Genomic DNA, 20,805 nt, shown 5'->3' with positions numbered 1-20,805 from the left:
CCATTCCACTATTTAACCCTGTCTAATCCTAGTCCAGACCAGAACACTACCACCCCATTCCACTATTTAACCCTGTCTAAACCTAGTCCAGACCAGAACACTACCACCCCATTCCACTATTTAACCCTGTCTAATCCTAGTCCAGACCAGAACACTACCACCCCATTCCACTATTTAACCCTGTCTAATCCTAGTCCAGAACACTACCACCCCATTCCACTATTTAACCCTGTCTAAACCTACTGCAGACCAGTGGTCTGAGAGGACAGAACACTACCACCCCATTCCACTATTTAACCCTGTCTAAACCTACTGCAGACCAGAACACTACCACCCCATTCCACTATTTAACCCTGTCTAAACCTACTGCAGACCAGTGGTCTGAGAGGACAGAACACTACCACCCCATTCCACTATTTAACCCTGTCTAAACCTACTGCAGACCAGAACACTACCACCCCATTCCACTATTTAACCCTGTCTAAACCTACTCCAGAGCAGAACACTACCACCCCATTCCACTATTTAACCCTGTCTAAACCTAGTCCAGACCAGAACACTACCACCCCATTCCACTATTTAACCCTGTCTAAACCTACTCCAGAGCAGAACACTACCACCCCATTCCACTATTTAACCCTGTCTAATCCTAGTCCAGACCAGTGGTCTGAGAGGACAGAACACTACCACCCCATTCCACTATTTAACCCTGTCTAAACCTACTCCAGAGCAGAACACTACCACCCCATTCCACTATTTAACCCTGTCTAATCCTAGTCCAGACCAGAACACTACCACCCCATTCCACTATTTAACCCTGTCTAATCCTAGTCCAGACCAGAACACTACCACCCCATTCCACTATTTAACCCTGTCTAAACCTACTCCAGAGCAGAACACTACCACCCCATTCCACTATTTAACCCTGTCTAAACCTAGTCCAGACCAGAACACTACCACCCCATTCCACTATTTAACCCTGTCTAAACCTAGTCCAGACCAGAACACTACCACCCCATTCCACTATTTAACCCTGTCTAAACCTAGTCCAGACCAGTGGTCTGAGAGGACAGAACACTACCACCCCATTCTACTATTTAACCCTGTCTAATCCTAGTCCAGACCAGTGGTCTGAGAGGACAGAACACTACCACCCCATTCTACTATTTAACCCTGTCTAATCCTAGTCCAGACCAGTGGTCTGAGAGGACAGAACACTACCACCCCATTCTACTATTTAACCCTGTCTAATCCTACTGTTCTGCAGTAAATCCTCGCAATCCAAAGTATTTCTCAGCCGCTTCCACCACAACTTCTATTTTCAGTGTCTTCCGATCCATTTCTGCAGTACAATTGACAACCGTGGCTATGACTGCTAAACCCCCACCTTACTGAAGCACATATTCTTCCTATCATTCTGTGCTCTACTCACAGGAATCCACTCAGGATCCCTCACCCTGCTGTACCCATCTTCCTCTTCCCCCTTCTTCACTGCTTTGGCATACGACACTCAATACTCTATACTCTAACGCTGCCAACCTCAACCTGCCTTTCTCTCACCAGACTTCTCCGATCTCCAGCCCATGGGCACCCCCAACTAACACATACAACTTTTATCCACTGATAGTAAACATTCCTTCGTCTCATGCCCTCCTGCACACTTCTCACATCTAGGAATCTCCATTTTGGAGGACATATATTTCAATTGTTAGGTCGGTCACTCGAATATCTTGTCAATGTAATAGACAATCTTTGGTACTTTCCAATGGTTTTATACTGTATGTCACACAGCAGCATCACCGACCGGAAATACATACACCCACAAATAATAAATTGGTTTAACCTATTTAAAAATAAGCAAATATGCAGTCCAAACTCGTCAAAACATTTATTCAATTTTACCTAATAAATCCATTCATTTTAAAGAGTGAGGCAGACATAAAGTGATACATTATTAAACATTTGGTCCAGTGTATCTGCCACATGTCATGGCTCCTGAGCGGCACAGCGGTCTAAGGCACTGCATCGAAGTGCAAGAGGTGTCACTGCAGTACCTGGTTCGAATCCAGGCTGTATCACATCCAGCCGTGATGGGGAGTCCCATAGGGCGGCACACAATTGGTAGGCCGTCATTGTAAATAACAATTTGTTCTTAAAATATTACCTACCTTTAGAAATAAATAATAATGATATACAATTGAACTCTACTCTCTGTGTGAAAGTGGGATAAAACACACACAAATGACTAAGCAATTTATTTCCCCCAAAAACTTTATTTAAAAACATTTTTTTACAGCACTATTCCCTTTTGAAAAAAAACGCTTAAATGGTTCTTCTCTCCTGATCGTGGAGAGCTAGCCTAGGCTTTAGCTCAGTGGGCTAACAGCACAGCCTTGCGGCAGGCTTGCATGTATACAGGGTTCGAATCCACGGCTCTCAGCCACATGTGTAAGGCATCAAGTGATGGAGCAGACTCTCTGGTTTAGGATACCCAAACAGCCTGTCAGTGATGGAGCAGACTCTCTGGTTTAGGATACCCAAACAGCCTGTCAGTGATGGAGCAGACTCTCTGGTTTAGGATACCCAAACAGCCTGTCAGTGATGGAGCAGACTCTCTGGTTTAGGATACCCAAACAGCCTGTCAGTGATGGAGCAGACTCTCTGGTTTAGGATACCCAAACAGCCTGTCAGTGATGGAGCAGACTCTCTGGTTTAGGATACCCAAACAGCCTGTCAGTGATGGAGCAGACTCTCTGGTTTAGGATACCCAAACAGCCTGTCAGTGATGGAGCAGACTCTCTGGTTTAGTATACCCAAACAGCTCAAAGTCTGGCTCATACAAACTGTACAGCTTCCTCCTCAACTCGGCCGGAACCTCAGCGAACCAATCCCGTTCCCAGCTGGCCGCCGTGCGGTTCCGGTTGCTAGACGGGAACTTTATCTGGTCTTCCAGGCCCAGGATCCGGAGCAACTGATCCGAGTCGTCCTCCAGGTTTTCCAGCGTGCCGATGAAATCATACTGGATCTGACAGGGGTGACAGAGCCGGTACACCTGGGGAGGAGAACAAGTTAACTTGAGTACAGTTGGGTTGAGAGCACACACACACACACACACACACACACACACACACACGCACACGCGCACACACCTGGCGCCAGTGTTCGTTGAATGGCTGCTCCTGCTCCGTCTGGGGGTCGAGGAGATACCGGACGAACTCCGAGAACGACGGCTGGATCCCCGCTTTGAACGCCTCCGCCGCTGACTCCGGAACCCTGGAGGTCCCGTTTTCCTTTCCATAACGACGTAGCATGACGGAGCCAAACTGGCGGTAGAAGTCTTCGTTGGGCTGTTGGAACTTGTTCCGGAAGGCGGAGATGAGTCGGACGAAGGGGTCGCGGACAAACAGGAACTTGGTGTAACTCTGCAGTTTCACCCTCATCAGGTGACGGGAGAGACGGCCATACCTACGCCAGAACTATAGGAGGAGGAGGAGGGAGGAGATGAGGGAGGGGATGAGGACAGGAGGGGGGAGAGTAGGGGAGCGGGGTGGGGGAGAGGAGGGGGAGGGAAGATGAGAGGATAGGGAGGAGAGGGAGAGGAGGAGGGGGAGAGGAAGAGGGGGAGAGGAGGAGGGGGACGGGAGGAGGAGAGGGAGAGGATAGGGAGGAGAGGAGGGGAGGGAGGGAGGGTGGGGAAGGAGGGTGGGGAGAGGGGGTGAGGGAGGTGATGAGGATGGATAGAGTAAAGAGAAGGGATAAAGAAGTAGGATGACGCTTCACTCTTCTTCACACACACAGTATACACACAGTATAGACACAGTATACACACAGTGTACACACAGTATACATACAGTATAGACACAGTATACAGACAGTATACAGACAGTATATACACACAGTACAGACACAGTATACAGACAGTATACAGACAGTATACAGACACAGTATATAGACACAGTATACACACAGTATACACACAGTATACACACAGTATAGACACAGTATACACACAGTATACAGACAGTATAGACACAGTATACAGACAGTATACACACAGTATACACACAGTATACACACAGTATACAGACACAGTATACACACAGTATACAGACAGTATACAGACAGTATACACACAGTATACACACAGTATACACACAGTATACAGACAGTATACAGACAGTATACAGACACAGTATACACACAGTATAGACACAGTATAGACACAGTATACAGACAGTATAGACACAGTATACAGACAGTATACACACACAGTATACACACAGTATAGACACAGTATACACACAGTATACACACAGTATACAGACAGTATACACACAGTGTACACACAGTGTACACACAGTATACACACAGTATACAGACAGTATACAGACAGTATATAGACACAGTATACACACAGTATAGACACAGTATACAGACAGTATACACACAGTATACACACAGTATACACACAGTGTACACACAGTGTACACACAGTATACACACAGTATAGACACAGTATACAGACAGTATACAGACAGTATATAGACACAGTATACACACAGTATAGACACAGTATAGACACAGTATACAGACAGTATACAGACACAGTATACACACAGTATAGACACAGTATAGACACAGTATACACACAGTATACACACAGTATACAGACAGTATACACACAGTATAGACACAGTATAGACACAGTATACACACAGTATACAGACAGTATACACACAGTGTACACACAGTGTACACACAGTATAGACACTATACAGACAGTATACAGACAGTATATAGACACAGTATACACATAGTATACACACAGTATAGACACAGTATACAGACAGTATAGACACAGTATACAGACAGTATACAGACCTTGGAGAAGGTGAGGTGCAGGGAGGAGTTGTGTATGAGGTCAGGGGGCAGGGCCTGGGGGTCGCGGTAAGGTTGTCCATCCGGAGCCAGCAGACCCTCAGAGAGAACCACCATTACACGCTTCCAGTTAGTACATGCTACCTAGAGAGAGGAGGAGGGAGGAGGTGGAGGTGGAGTGGAGGAGGTGGAGGAGAGGAGGAGGATGAGAGGAGGTGGAGGAGGAGAAGGAAGTGGTGGAGGAGAAGGAAATGGAGGAGAGGAGGTGGAGGAAGTGGAGGAGAGGAGGTGGAGGAGAGGAGGTGGAGGAGGTGGAGGAGATGGAGGAGAGGAGGAGAGGAGGTGGAGGAGAGGAGATGGAGGAGAGGAAGTGGAGGAGGATCAAATCTTTTTTTATATCAACAGTTGTCACAAAGTGCTTTACAGATAGCCAGCCTAACACCCCAAACAGCAAGCAATGCAGATGCAGAAGCACAGTGTCTAGAAAAAACTCCCTAGAAGGCAGGAACCTAGGAAGAAACCTAGAGAGGAACCAGGCTCTGAGGAGCGGACAGTCCTCTTCCCCTCCCTACCTTGGGAACGTAGCAGTAGATGATCTCATGTCTGTCGTCTACTATCAGGTGGTTTAACTCCCGGTTGGGAATCTGGTCAAACGTCCGGAATTTTCCTGGGAATTCTAATGTTCCGTTCCCGTAACACATATCACTGATCCGCCTCCTCCTCTCCTCTTGTCTCCTCCCCTCCTCCTCTCTTTTCTCCTCCGCCTGCCTCACTCTCTCCTCTTCTCGCTTCCCTTCCTCTCCTCTCCACATCTCCTCCAGCTCTGAGGAGTCTGCTACTTGGGGGAGGGGGTGTTCCTCCCCTGGGGGTTTGGGGGTCGCCCTCCTCCCCTCTCCAGGCCGGTCAGGCTCTGTGGTTCTGGGGGGTCTGTGGGTCGTTTGCTCCTCTGTGTCCCTGGGTGGGGTTTTGGTGGGTGTGGAGGAGCTGGGTGAGGTGGGGTGGGGGTGAGGGTCGTGGGGGTAAAGGTCATGAGGGTCGTGGGGGTAGAGATTGAGCGCTCCCACGTCGTCCCAATAGAGGATGATGAGCAGGACCATTAACACAGACCCCAGCAGGAACGCCAGACGGAAGCATCGGGACGTTCCCATGGTTACCACAGCAGAAGGGGCGGAGTTATCTCAGCTCCATGGCCCGACGGTCACTAAGGGAAACACTTCCTGGTTGCCGACGACAACACCTGAGAGACAACAGGTGAAAAGAATCCAGGAGTCACACCAACACACACAAACTGTGTCAAAACACGTGGTAGAGTTAGTGGTTAGTGATCTGATCAAACACGTGGTAGAGTTAGTGGTTAGTGACCTGATCAACACGTGGTAGAGTTAGTGGTTAGTGACCTGATCAACACGTGGTAGAGTTAGTGGTTAGTGACCTGATCAACACGTGGTAGAGTTAGTGGTTAGTGACCTGATCAAACATGTGGTAGAGTTAGTGGTTAGTGACCTGATCAACATGTGGTAGAGTTAGTGGTCAGTGACCTGATCAGGAAAAACTCCTAGCCCATGTATAAATATATCTGTACATATTAATTCGTAATCCAATTCAAAACTTGCCTTGAGGCTACAGGTATGTGATCCCGCCGTCAGACGTCGCTGCCAAAGCACACCACGAAACAAGGAATCCAAAACGTATTTTCCAGGCTCCACGTTTCCAAACACAGGTCATTTCATAGGCTACAGAGTCCCTCCATGATCAAAGCTAAACTGATGGGATTTAAATGATACAATATAGCAGCAGAGTAGATTTCTTAGTTCAAAAACTGTATGGTACCACCATACCTGATGGCTACCTGAAGTCTACCTGAGGCCTACCTGAAGTCTACCTGAGGCCTACCTGAGGCCTACCTGAAGTCTACCTGAGGCCTACCTGAGGCCTACCTGAAGTCTCCTGAGGCCAACCTGAGGCCTACCTGAAGTCTACCTGAGGCCTACCTGAGGCCTACCTGAGGCCTACCTGAAGTCTATCTGAGGCCTACCTGAAGTCTATCTGAGGCCTACCTGAAGTCTACCTGAGGCCTACCTGAAGTCTACCTGAGGCCATACCTGAAGTCAACCTGAGGCCTACCTGAGGCCTACCTGAAGTCAACCTGAGGCCTACCTGAGGCCTACCTGAGGCATACCTGAAGGCAACCTGAGGCCAACCTGGGGCCAACCTGAGGCCATACCTGGGGCCAACCTGAGGCCATACCTGAAGTCTACCTGAGGCCAACCTGGGGCCAACCTGAGGCCATACCTGAAGTCTACCTGAGGCCAACCTGGGGCCAACCTGAGGCCATACCTGAAGTCTACCTGATGCCAACTTGAGGCCATACCTGAAGTCTCAAACCTACAGGAGGGTAGCTCTCCAGGAACAGGGTTGAACAGCCCTGCTCAAACCTACAGGAGGTTAGCTCTCCAGGAACAGGGTTGGGTAGCCCTGCTCAAACCTACAGGAGGGTAGCTCTCCAGGAACAGGGTTGGGCAGCCCTGCTCAAACCTACAGGAGGGTAGCTCTCCAGGAACAGGGTTGAACAGCCCTGCTCAAACCTACAGGAGGGTAGCTCTCCAGGAACAGGGTTGGGCAGCCCTGCTCAAACCTACAGGAGGGTAGCTCTCCAGGACACAAAGGAAGAGAGAAGGCCAGAGAGCAGCCCTACTCGGGTTGATTTATGTGGATATCAGAAATGGTTCGTGGGAACAGCAGTGGATAGGATCAGGGTGTTAAACTCACAGGCTGCTGTGAAGAAACCTGAACTCAACCAACCCTCTCTGACCTCTCTCTCTCTGTCTCTTTCTCAGTCTCTCTCTGTCTCTTTCTCTCTCTGTCTCTTTCTCGGTCTCTCTCTCGGTCTCTCTCTCGGTCTCTCTCTCGGTCTCTTTCTCGGTCTCTCTCTCGGTCTCTCTCTCTGTGTCTCTCTCTGTGTCTCTCTCTCTCTGTGTCTGTCTCTCTCTCTGTGTCTGTCTCTCTCTCTCTCTGTCTCTCTCTGTCTCTTTCTCTCTCTGTCTCTTTCTCGGCCTCTCTCTCTCGGTCTCTCTGTCTCTCTCTCGGTCTCTTTCTCGGTCTCTCTCTCTCGGTCTCTCTCTCTGTCTCTCTCTCTCTGTGTCTCTGTCTCTCTGTGTGTCTCTCTCTCTCTCTCTCTCGTCAGGGGAGAGTTCTATTTTAAACACACACAGGGCCTAATTTTTTAAATTTTAACAGGGAAGACATATTGAGACCTAGGTCTCTTTTTCAAATGTGCCCTGTATACGGGTCAAAATAACCATACAATGGACAATAACAATGGCATAGAGGACATGGTCTGTCAGACAGTGTCCCTCATTTCATGGCAGGCAACAATGTATGGCAGACAGGTCTCTGTTCTCCCCCAACAGGACGGGTAGTCTATTCTCATCAGACAGGTCTCTGTTCTCCCCCAACAGGACGGGTAGTCTATTCTCATCAGACAGGTCTCTGTTCTCCCCCAACAGGACGGGTAGTCTATTCTCATCAGACAGGTCTCTGTTCTCCCCCAACAGGACGGGTAGTCTATTCTCATCAGACAGGTCTCTGTTCTCCCCCAACAGGACGGGTAGCCTATTCTCATCAGACAGGTCTCTGTTCTCCCCCAACAGGACGGGTAGTCTATTCTCATCAGACAGGTCTCTGTTCTCCCCCAACAGGACGGGTAGTCTATTCTCATCAGACAGGTCTCTGTTCTCCCCCAACAGGACGGGTAGTCTATTCTCATCAGACAGGTCTCTGTTCTCCCCCAACAGGACGGGTAGTCTATTCTCATCAGACAGGTCTCTGTTCTCCCCCAACAGGACGGGTAGTCTATTCTCATCAGACAGGTCTCTGTTCTCCCCCAACAGGACGGGTAGTCTATTCTCATCAGACAGGTCTCTGTTCTCCCCCAACAGGACGGGTAGTCTATTCTCATCAGACAGGTCTCTGTTCTCCCCCAACAGGACGGGTAGTCTATTCTCATCAGACAGGTCTTTGAAACCTTGAATAAGGGTTTCAAAATTGGGGATTATTATTATTTTTTATATATTTTGTCAGGAAATGCAGCTCTGTCTCAGGTTGTGCTGTTCTGCTGTTCTCTCTCTATGTGCTATTTCAAACCCACAGGACATAAATACAGTACTTTAATAGCTACCACCAGTCAGCCTGCCAAAAATACCAGGTAGCAAGGAGAGGCTTTGTCAAGTTAGGTAATTTAAAAACATAGACTTATAATATGAAATAATGTTTTAGCCATATTAAAATATATTTTGAAATATATAATTTAGATAGACAAACTGTATAATACCATAAGAATTAATAACATCATATAAAAAAAATTAAGTAAAAATTCAGCTCATAGCTCAATCTGAAGTATTTTTCCACGCTGTAGGCAGACAGACAGACAGACGGACATTTTGACAGATCGACAGACAGTGAGAGACAGACATAGCCGACATCTCATAGCCGACAGACAGACAGACAGACAGGCTAGTCCACCTGAACATGTTGGGGTTCTAGTCCACCTGAACATGTTGGGTTCTAGTCCACCTGAACATGTTGGGGTTCTAGTCAGTCTGAACATGTTGGGGTTCTAGTCAGTCTGAACATGTTGGGTTCTAGTCAGTCTGAACATGTTGGGGTTCTAGTCCACCTGAACATGTTGGGTTCTAGTCAGTCTGAACATGTTGGGTTCTAGTCCACCTGAACATGTTGGGTTCTAGTCCACCTGAACATGTTGGGTTCTAGTCCGCCTGAACATGTTGGGTTCTAGTCCGCCTGAACATGTTGGGTTCTAGTCCGCCTGAACATGTTGGGTTCTAGTCCGCCTGAACATGTTGGGGTTCTAGTCCGGCTGAAAATGTTGGGTTCTAGTCAGCCTGAACATGTTGGGTTCTAGTCAGCCTGAACATGTTGGGTTCTAGTCCACCTGAACATGTTGGGTTCTAGTCCGCCTGAACATGTTGGGTTCTAGTCCACCTGAAGATGTTGGGTTCTAGTTCACCTGAACATGTTGGGTTCTAGTTCACCTGAACATACTGGGTTCTAGTTCACCTGAACATGCTGGGTTCTAGTTCACCTGAACATGTTGGGTTCTAGGTCACCAGAACATGTTGGGTTCTAGTTCACCTGAACATGCTGGGTTCAAGTTCACCTGAACATGTTGGGTTCTGGTTCACCTGAACATGTTGGGTTCTAGTTCACCTGAACATGTTGGGTTCTAGTTCACCTGAACATGTTGGGTTCTAGTCCACCTGAACATGTTGGGTTCTAGTTCACCTGAACATGTTGGGTTCTAGTTCACCTGAACATGTTGGGTTCTAGTCCACCTGAACATGTTGGGTTATGTGCTATAGGATGAATGATGTCTGACTGTTTTACCTCCAACACCACCAACTCTACTGAAATACTCCTCCACCTCTCCCACCCACCCAACCACACACACTCTACAAACAACATTCATTTATACAGTAGACAGAGTATACAGCTCCTGTTGAACACAGTGTAACCATTCACTGACCCACCTCTCTCTCTCTCTCTCAAGGCTATGCTCACTGAGTCTGTACATAGTCAGAGCTTTCCATACGTTTGGGTAAGTCACAGTGGTCAGGTATTCTGCCACTGTGTACTCTCTGTTTAGGGCCAAATAGCATTCCAGTTTGCTCAGATTTTTCTTTCCAATGTGTCAAATAATTATCTTTTGGTTTTCTCATGATTTGTTTGGGTCTACTTGTGTTGCTGTCCTGGGGCTATGGGGGGCTGTTTGTGAACAGAGCTCCAGGACCAGCTTGCTTAGGGGACTCTTCTCCAGGTTCATCTCTCTGTAGGTGATGGCTTTGTTATGGAAGGTTTGGGAATCACTTCCTTTTAGGTGGTTGTAGAATTGACTGGCTCTTTTCTGGATTTTGATCATTAGCGGGTATCGGTCTAATTCTGCTCTGCATTATTTGATGTTTTATGCTGTACACAGAGGATTTTATAAAGTCGGATGTTTTTCCCCCCAAACACCACTTTCCATCAATTTGTATAGCAGACCCTCATGCCAAATTGAGTCGAAGGCTTTTTTGAAAACAACAAAACATGAGAAGACTTTCCCTTTGTTTTGTTTGTTTGACAATTAGGGTGTGAAGGGTGAATAGGTAGATTTTCCCAAGGTTGCTGTTGAAGCATATCCCACAGTAGTTATTGGGGTCAAATTTGTATCCACTTTTGTGGATTGTGGTGATCAGTACTTGGTTCCAAATATTGGGGAAGATGCCAGAGCATCTCTATCTCTCTCTCTCTCTCACACACACACACACACACTTACTTAAGTCCCCTCAGACCAGGTTCTTACTGCTCCTAGCAGAACTCTCAGAGCAGGCTCTTACTGCTCCTAGCAGAACTCTCAGACCAGGTTCTTACTGCTCCTAGCAGAACTCTCAGACCAGGTTCTTACTGCTCCTAGCAGAACTCTCAGACCAGGTTCTTACTGCTCCTAGCAGAACTCTCAGACCAGGTTCTTACTGCTCCTAGCAGAACTCTCAGACCAGGTTCTTACTGCTCCTAGCAGAACTCTCAGACCAGGTTCTTACTGCTCCTAGCAGAACTCTCAGACCAGGTTCTTACTGCTCCTAGCAGAACTCTCAGACCAGGTTCTTACTGCTCCTAGCAGAACTCTCAGACCAGGTTCTTACTGCTCCTAGCAGAACTCTCAGACCAGGTTCTTACTGCTCCTAGCAGAACTCGGCTAAGCGAAAGTGAATGTCTGTGCTTGCATACTCCTTCAAAAGACCTTCGCTTAAATAACGAGAACAAAAAAAGCAGCAATATTACTGTTTGTCCCTCTTGAGACAGCATAGCCAGTAACACTTTCTTAAAATAGTCTGAATTAATCTAAGATAAATCAAGAAATATGTAAATCATTTAGATGTTTTTTTGCAAGGTCTTAGTCGCGTATTTTTACATCTAAAATTGGTGCAGTAATTCTCAAGTGAAAAAACTTGCATGAAAACTAGTAGTCTCTTGTTGAATAACAACAAACACTTAATTGAAGAATCATGTCCATAGTTCCCAATCCTACTAGGAGTAGTACTCTTGACCAATAACGGACGAAGGGGCATAGACTTCGGCTACTGAACCTCAACTTGCCTCAATACAACATTCTGTGTGTGTGAACAGTCCCAAAAAAACCTGCCTGAAGATCAAAACTTCACAAAACGTTGTCCCTGTGGCTCAGTTGGTAGAGCATGGTGTTTGCAACGCCAGGGTAGTGGGTTCGATTCCCACGGGGGGCCAGTACGAGGGAGAAAAAAAGAAAAAAAGTGGACCCAGTGTCCACAGTGGACCCAGTCTCCACAGTGGACCCAGTCTCCACAGTGGACCCAGTCTCTATAGTAGACCCAGCCTCCACAGTGGACCCAGTCTCCACAGTGGACCCAGTCTCCACAGTGGACCCAACCTCTATAGACCCAGTCCCACAGTAGACCCAGCCTCTATAGTCCCAGACTCTACAGTAGACCCAGTAGACCCAGCCTCTATAGTCCCAGTCTCCACAGTAGACCCAGCCTCTGTAGTCCCAGTCTCCACAGTGGACCCAGTAGACCCAGCCTCTATAGTCCCAGTCTCCACAGTGGACCCAGTCTCCACAGTAGACCCAGCCTCTATAATCCCAGTAGACCCAGCCTCCACAGTAGACCCAGCCTCTATAGTCCCAGACTCCACAGTAGACCCAGCCTTTATAGTCCTAGTAGACCCAGTCTCCACAGTGGACCCAGCCTCTATAGTCCAAGTCTCTACAGTAGACCCAGAATCTACAGTAGACCCAGCCTCCCAGTAGACCCAGCCTCTATATTCCTCTATCTGTTCATAAATAACTTTTTCCAGCACTTTAGACAGCACACTCAAAATAGGTCCAGGTTTATAGTTGCACTTTTCCTGCCCTTCTTGTGGATAGGGGATCACTCCAGCATGTTTCGTATCCGTGGAAACTCTACCCTGCTCAATAGAGATGTTGATTAAATGGGTGAAATAGAGAACAATAAGTTCAGCACAATCTCTTTAAAACCTGGCAGGGATATTGTTGAGGCCTATAGCTTTATAGCAGGTTAAAACCTGGCAGGGATATTGTTGAGGCCTATAGCTTTATAGCAGGTTAAAACCTGGCAGGGATATTGTTGAGGCCTATAGCTTTACAGCAGGTTAAAACCTGGCAGGGATATTGTTGAGGCCTATAGCTTTATAGCAGGTTAAAACCTGGCAGGGATATTGTTGAGGCCTATAGCTTTACAGCAGGTTAAAACCTGGCAGGGATATTGTTGAGACCTATAGCTTTATAGCAGGTTAAAACCTGGCAGGGATATTGTTGAGGCCTATAGCTTTATAGCAGTTTAGTTCAGACAGTCTCTTGACACCTTCAGCCTGAGACACTGCTGTAGGAAAAGGAAAAGGCATCCGCTTGTATATCCATCTTGGAGTAATAACCTAGGACCCGACCCTCCAGTACATCCATCTTGGAGTAATAACCTAGGACCCGACCCTCCAGTACATCCATCTTGGAGTAATAACCTAGGACCCTCCCCTCCAGTACATCCATCTTGGAGTAATAACCTAGGACCCGACCCTCCAGTACATCCATCTTGGAGTAATAACTTAGGACCCTCCCCTCCAGTACATCCATCTTGGAGTAATAACCTAGGACCCGACCCTCCAGTACATCCATCTTGGAGTAATAACCTAGGACCCGACCCTCCAGTACATCCATCTTGGAGTAATAACCTAGGACCCGACCCTCCAGTACATCCATCTTGGAGTAATAACCTAGGACCCGACCCTCCAGTACATCCATCTTGGAGTAATAACCTAGGACCCGACCCTCCAGTACATCCATCTTGGAGTAATAACCTAGGACCCGACCCTCCAGTACATCCATCTTGGAGTAATAACCTAGGACCCTCCCCTCCAGTACATTCATCTTGGAGTAATAACCTAGGACCCTCCCCTCCAGTACATCCATCTTGGAGTAATAACCTAGGACCCTCCCCTCCAGTACATCCATCTTGGAGTAATAACCTAGGACCCTCCCCTCCAGTACATCCATCTTGGAGTAATAACCTAGGACCCTCCCCTCCAGTACATCCATCTTGGAGTAATAACCTAGGACCCGACCCTCCAGTACATCCATCTTGGAGTAATAACCTAGGACCCGACCCTCCAGTACATCCATCTTGGAGTAATAACCTAGGACCCGACCCTCCAGTACATCCATCTTGGAGTAATAACCTAGGACCCGACCCTCCAGTACATCCATCTTGGAGTAATAACCTAGGACCCTCCCCTCCAGTACATCCATCTTGGAGTAATAACCTAGGACCCGACCCTCCAGTACATCCATCTTGGAGTAATAATCTAGGACCCGACCCTCCAGTACATCCATCTTGGAGTAATAACCTAGGACCCGACCCTCCAGTACATCCATCTTGGAGTAATAACCTAGGACCCGACCCTCCAGTACATCCATCTTGGAGTAATAACCTTGGAGCCGACCCTCCAGTACATCCATCTTGGAGTAATAACCTAGTACCCGACCCTCCAGTACATCCATCTTGGAGTAATAACCTAGGACCCGACCCTCCAGTACATCCATCTTGGAGTAATAACCTAGGACCCTCCCCTCCAGTACATCCATCTTGGAGTAATAACCTAGGACCCTCCCCTCCAGTACATCCATCTTGGAGTAATAACCTAGGACCCGACCCTCCAGTACATCCATCTTGGAGTAATAACCTAGGACCCGACCCTCCAGTACATCCATCTTGGAGTAATAACCTAGGACCCTCCCCTCCAGTACATCCATCTTGGAGTAATAACCTAGGACCCGACCCTCCAGTACATCCATCTTGGAGTAATAACTTAGGACCCTCCCCTCCAGTACATCCATCTTGGAGTAATAACCTAGGACCCGACCCTCCAGTACATCCATCTTGGAGTAATAACCTAGGACCCGACCCTCCAGTACATCCATCTTGGAGTAATAACCTAGGACCCGACCCTCCAGTACATCCATCTTGGAGTAATAACCTAGGACCTGACCCTCCAGTACATCCATCTTGGAGTAATAACCTAGGACCCGACCCTCCAGTACATCCATCTTGGAGTAATAACCTAGGACCCGACCCTCCAGTACATCCATCTTGGAGTAATAACCTAGGACCCTCCCCTCCAGTACATTCATCTTGGAGTAATAACCTAGGACCCTCCCCTCCAGTACATCCATCTTGGAGTAATAACCTAGGACCCTCCCCTCCAGTACATCCATCTTGGAGTAATAACCTAGGACCCTCCCCTCCAGTACATCCATCTTGGAGTAATAACCTAGGACCCTCCCCTCCAGTACATCCATCTTGGAGTAATAACCTAGGACCCGACCCTCCAGTACATCCATCTTGGAGTAATAACCTAGGACCCGACCCTCCAGTACATCCATCTTGGAGTAATAACCTAGGACCCGACCCTCCAGTACATCCATCTTGGAGTAATAACCTAGGACCCGACCCTCCAGTACATCCATCTTGGAGTAATAACCTAGGACCCTCCCCTCCAGTACATCCATCTTGGAGTAATAACCTAGGACCCGACCCTCCAGTACATCCATCTTGGAGTAATAATCTAGGACCCGACCCTCCAGTACATCCATCTTGGAGTAATAACCTAGGACCCGACCCTCCAGTACATCCATCTTGGAGTAATAACCTAGGACCCGACCCTCCAGTACATCCATCTTGGAGTAATAACCTTGGAGCCGACCCTCCAGTACATCCATCTTGGAGTAATAACCTAGTACCCTCCCCTCCAGTACATCCATCTTGGAGTAATAACCTAGGACCCGACCCTCCAGTACATCCATCTTGGAGTAATAACCTAGGACCCTCCCCTCCAGTACATCCATCTTGGAGTAATAACCTAGGACCCTCCCCTCCAGTACATCCATCTTGGAGTAATAACCTAGGACCCTCCCCTCCAGTACATCCATCTTGGAGTAATAACCTAGGACCCGACCCTCCAGTACATCCATCTTGGAGTAATAACCTAGGACCCTCCCCTCCAGTACATCCATCTTGGAGTAATAACCTAGGACCCAACCCTCCAGTACATCCATCTTGGAGTAATAACCTAGGACCCGACCCTCCAGTACATCCATCTTGGAGTAATAACCTAGGACCCGACCCTCCAGTACATCCATCTTGGAGTAATAATCTAGGACCCGACCCTCCAGTACATCCATCTTGGAGTAATAACCTAGGACCCGACCCTCCAGTACATCCATCTTGGAGTAATAACCTAGGACCCGACCCTCCAGTACATCCATCTTGGAGTAATAACCTTGGACCCGACCCTCCAGTACATCCTTGGGGTTCTGTGTCTAGTGAAAGCATCTTCCTCTTTGGTTCTGTTATAGTCTTAATTTAATGGCCTCAAGGATTTCCTGATTCATCCAATGTTCAGTTCTTTGTTTAATTCTTATGGTTTTCCATGGAGCACTATATCCACAATGTTTAAGAAACAGTTGTTGAAACAGTCCCATGATTATCAACGTCTCAACCAAATATTACCCACATGTCCACTTTGAAATGGTGTGGTGAGCCCAGTGGATCTCTCTCTCTCTCTCTAGCACAAATACAATCACCCTCTCTTTAGGCAACCTCTCTCTCTCTAGCACAAAGACAATCACTCTCTCTTTCCCCTCTCTCTCTCTCCCTTTCTCCTTCCTTCCACTGCGGTTTCCTGCAATCATCCAGGGCCTGTCCTGCCAAGACATAGCCAGTAACTCCCGCTTCGAACTGTACACGTATTCTATTTTCTCTCTCTCTCCTCTTAACGTCTATGTTGAGATCACTGTGTATTCCCCATTTCCCCATTCCCCGCAGACACATTTTATAAATCCCGATTCATCTCAAATAACGGCCACACAGCAGGGAATAACGGTTTAATGACATCGGTTAACTAACTACCTACCAGCTGTTTTAGTCGATTTGTTACCGGAAAGAAGAGAGAGGAAGCCACTCCGCTGAAAGTACAAACTGTTCTATTCACAATAACATCCGGCCGGTTTTAAATGTTTTTATTTAAATTTTTCTTAAGTAACGGTTTTTTCGTTTACCTCTTTGTTTGCTTCCATGGTCGCGCGCTGGCTAGCTGGCCCCTCGACGTTGTACAGGGTGTCAAGTATGGTCGGTAGATGAGGGAGAGAGAGCAGCACATAGTAGAGCACACAAAGCAACCGGACGGGACCCGAGAACCGAGCACTGCAAAGACAATCGCGAGACTTCTTGTGATCTCGTCTATCACCTCGGCAGTCCATAGATGGTAGAACCGGGAAGGTAGCTGCAGCTCAATATGGGTATTTTATTTATAATATTTTATTTAACATTTATTTCAACTAGGCAAAACAGTTTAGAAAAATTATTATTTACAATGACGGCCTACCACGGCCAAACCCGGACGAGGCTGGGCCAATTGTGTGCCGCCCTATATGACTCGCAATCACAGCCGGTTATGATACAGCCTGGAATCAAACCAGGGTCTGTAGTGACGCCTCTAGCACTGAGACGCAGTGCCTTTAGACCGCTGCGCCATTCTGGAGCCCTTGGTCATGGCTAGAAGGGACCCAGTTTTGTCAAATTAACGTCAGATTGTACTTTTTGAAGCAGGTTAACAGAACTAGGTTAAGGTTAGGAAATGGGTTAGGGTTAGCAAAAATGCAAAAACTCTACTTTCGACATTAATCTGACGAAAGCTGGATCCCATCTAGCCATACCCTCCTTATGGCGACCGGAGTGTGGGCGAATGGATGTGTCGAAAGGAAAGTGGTGGGAGTGTGGAAAGGAGAGGGTGTGACAAAAGCTTTCTGCTATAGGTTACATGGTTTTGTTTGAGCGATGTTTTTTTTCTTCCGTTTCCTACCACGTGGAATATTGCCTCAGAAATATAACACTCTTACGAGAACTTGTGAATTCAATATAGACTTTAATACAGAGTAGCAAAGCCGAGACCTTCGATGGAAGGGCCCTATTACACACGTAACATAGCCGAGCCCTTCCATGGAAGGACCCTATTACACACGTAACAGAGCCGAACCCTTCCATGAAAAATACTAAATTCTCATTTTACAGAGTCTTGCCTTTATAGGATTCTGTCTTTGTATAGAGTCCCCTCCTTCTATATGAAAAAAGCTTCCCTTGACCTTTCTCCATTATTATCTATCCATATCAGTTTTTGCTTGTTAACGCCCACATCTGACAGCTGTATAGATTATAAAGGTAGCGGGGCCCTGGTCCTATATGTTCCATTCCTTATATGGCCATTCTGTCTCAGCTCTTCAAAGCGGACAGCCTAAATGCTGCTAATAATGGAAATGGAATCATAGTCTTGAGTTTTGCTCCCACACTACCATACATTCAAATCAAATCAAATCAAATGTATTTATATAGCCCTTCTTACATCAGCTGATATCTCAAAGTGCTGTACATATCATTGAGCTTCCATACCACGAGAGTTTGGACTTATGTTTTGAAGCCAGAGGATGAGTGTGGATCTTATTTCACTGTTAGTTTCACACAAATGATTGTAAATGTGCAGTTATACAACTGATTGTTTATTTTTTATTAGAAGTACTGGTGATGGTTACTGTCAGACTGGTCTCATAGACCAGATGTAACATAGTAAACGAAAATCCAGGATAGATTGATATGGTAACATAGTAAACGTAAATCCAGGATAGATTGATATGGTAACATAGTAAACGTAAATCCAGGATAGATTGATATGGTAACATAGTAAACGTAAATCCAGGATAGATTGATATGGTAACATAGTAAATGTAAATCCAGAATAGATTGATATGGTAAGTATGATATGGTTAGATAAAACAGACGGTTACTTAAGGCAAAAACGAAAGGAGGGTGGTTGGTCGGGTATGTAACGCGAACGTCTAGCAACCCAAAGGTTGCATGTCCAAATCTCATCATGGACAACTTTAGCATTTTATCTATTCAGAAACTTTGCAGCTACTTACTACTTATTATCTACTTTGTAACTATTTAGCATGTTAGCTAACCCTTCCTCTAACCCTTTAACCTAACTTCTAACCAACCTTAACCCTAACCTAACTAACGTTTAGCCACCTAGATAACATTAGTGTTAGCCACGTAGCTAACATTAGCCACAAGAAATTTGGAATTTGTAACATATAAATTATGATGGAAATCCACAAATGAATATATACCATACTAAACGTAACATATCATATTAAATGGAGTGTCTCGGACTGTAACTGTCACCCTGATACTACATTTAACAAAAATATAAATGCAACGTGCAACGATTTTACTGAGTTACAGTTCATATAAGGAAATCAGTCCATTGAAAGAAATGCATTAGGCCCTAATCTATGAATTTCACATGACAGGGAATACAGGTATGCATCTGTTGGTCACAGATACCTTTAAAAAAAGGTAGGGGCGTGGATCAGAAAACCAGCCCGTATCTGGTGTGACCACCATTTGCTTCATGCATTGTGACACTAAACAGAAGACCCCTTCTTCACATAGAGTTGATCAGGCTGATCAGATTGTGGAATGTTGTCCCACTCCACTTCAATGGCTGTGTGAAGTTGCTGGATATTGGTGGGAACTGGAACACGCTGTCATATACGTCGATCCAGAGCATCCCAAACGCTCAATGTCTGATGTCAATTGTCTGATGAATTTGCAGGCCATGGAAGAACTGGGACATTTTCAGCTTCCAGGAATTGTGTACAAGTCCTTGTGACAGGTCAAGACCCTGGTGTGACAGTTTTTGAAGAAATTCTTCGGTTGTGCAGTTTCATCAGCTGTCTGGGTGGCTGGTCTCAGACGATCCCGCAGGTGAAGAAGCCGGATGCGGAGGTCCTGGGCTGGCGTGGTTACAACAGGTCTGCTGGTTGTGAGACTGGTTGGATTTACTGCCAAATTGATTGGTACTGTAGTAACCTGGTATATTTGTTAAGTATTATGTTTACCAATAGATGGCAGTATTGACTCAACATGGGGTTTGCTTGAAGAAGCATTCTAAAATACTACATATTTGGCGATGAGGATAACAATGGAGGACTGCGTTGGATTTGTTTGCTACAAATTTAACGGAGTGTTTGGCGTGCGACGCTGGATGCGACACTCAAGTGAACGGTGGACGGTTCTGAAGAATTGATTCCCTGGATACGGGTAGGACAAATTATTGACTGTGTGGGTGGAGCGCGAATCGGAAAAGATGGCTTTGGTAACAATAGGCTCGCTACTACCAGTTGATCCTACAAATCAGGAATGGGAGGAGTACTGTGAAATAATGGAACATTTCTTTGCTGCTAATTAAATAACTGATGCCGCTATACAGAAATCCATACTCATACGCGTTGTCGGTGCACAAACATACAGTTCAATGAGAAACCTGTTGCGCCCTGATAAACCAGGAGAAAAGTCATTCATAGAAATGCGCTGGTTTCAAAGAAGAGGAAGCAGCCAATAAACTGTTATTGTTGCTAAGGCCAGCACAGAGCGTTTGACAGTAAACTCAAACATGAAAAGTGTGATGCATGTGGGATGATAGGGCACATTGCGAGGGCGTGCCGCAATAAGAAAACGCAACGGGCTACAGAAAAGACAACGGACAGAGAACCAAATACCTCGTGACGCTCTAACTACCACTAAAATCAAGTAGATAGTGAAAAGTGAGTGCGCAGACGCAGAGCAAGCGTTCTCGATGTACAGGCGAATATGAAAAAGGTGACGCTTTCTAAACTTATTTTTACTTTGTCATTATGGGGTATTGTGACGTCACTATGGGGTATTGTGATGTCACTATGGGGTATTGTGTGTATTTTGATGAGGAACA

General features: G+C 46.5%; 2 protein-coding genes across 4 annotated transcripts; both read right to left on the bottom strand.

Annotated features, from left to right (window-relative positions):
* Positions 1-2,253: 2,253 nt before the first annotated feature.
* Positions 2,254-17,185, bottom strand: LOC106594187 (carbohydrate sulfotransferase 12). Its single transcript, XM_045713160.2, has 5 exons — positions 17,039-17,185; positions 5,451-6,115; positions 4,882-5,022; positions 3,150-3,476; positions 2,254-3,052 (listed from the first exon to the last, which is right to left on the bottom strand). Exons 2-5 carry the CDS (start codon positions 6,024-6,026, stop codon positions 2,780-2,782), a joined length of 1,317 nt encoding a protein of 438 aa, XP_045569116.1. The 5' UTR covers positions 6,027-6,115; positions 17,039-17,185; the 3' UTR covers positions 2,254-2,779.
* On the bottom strand, positions 6,650-16,887 carry LOC106594192 (uncharacterized). 3 transcript variants are annotated; one of them, XM_082967632.1, is made up of 2 exons: positions 13,489-16,887; positions 6,650-13,446 (listed from the first exon to the last, which is right to left on the bottom strand). In XM_082967632.1, exons 1-2 carry the CDS (start codon positions 16,244-16,246, stop codon positions 13,295-13,297), a joined length of 2,910 nt encoding a protein of 969 aa, XP_082823758.1. In that variant the 5' UTR covers positions 16,247-16,887; the 3' UTR covers positions 6,650-13,294. The 3 variants fall into 3 exon arrangements, with proteins under 3 accessions (XP_082823758.1, XP_082823763.1, XP_082823766.1); XM_082967637.1 differs by having other exon boundaries at positions 6,650-14,706; positions 14,749-16,887; XM_082967640.1 differs by having other exon boundaries at positions 6,650-15,084; positions 15,295-16,887.
* Positions 17,186-20,805: the final 3,620 nt, after the last annotated feature.

The sequence above is a fragment of the Salmo salar genome, chromosome 02 (assembly GCF_965601325.2).
Source record: "Salmo salar chromosome 02, fSalSal1, whole genome shotgun sequence".
NCBI classification, from domain to species: domain Eukaryota; kingdom Metazoa; phylum Chordata; class Actinopteri; order Salmoniformes; family Salmonidae; genus Salmo; species Salmo salar.
Note: the sequence above shows the minus strand (reverse complement) of the source record. Positions and strands in the feature narration are given on the sequence as shown.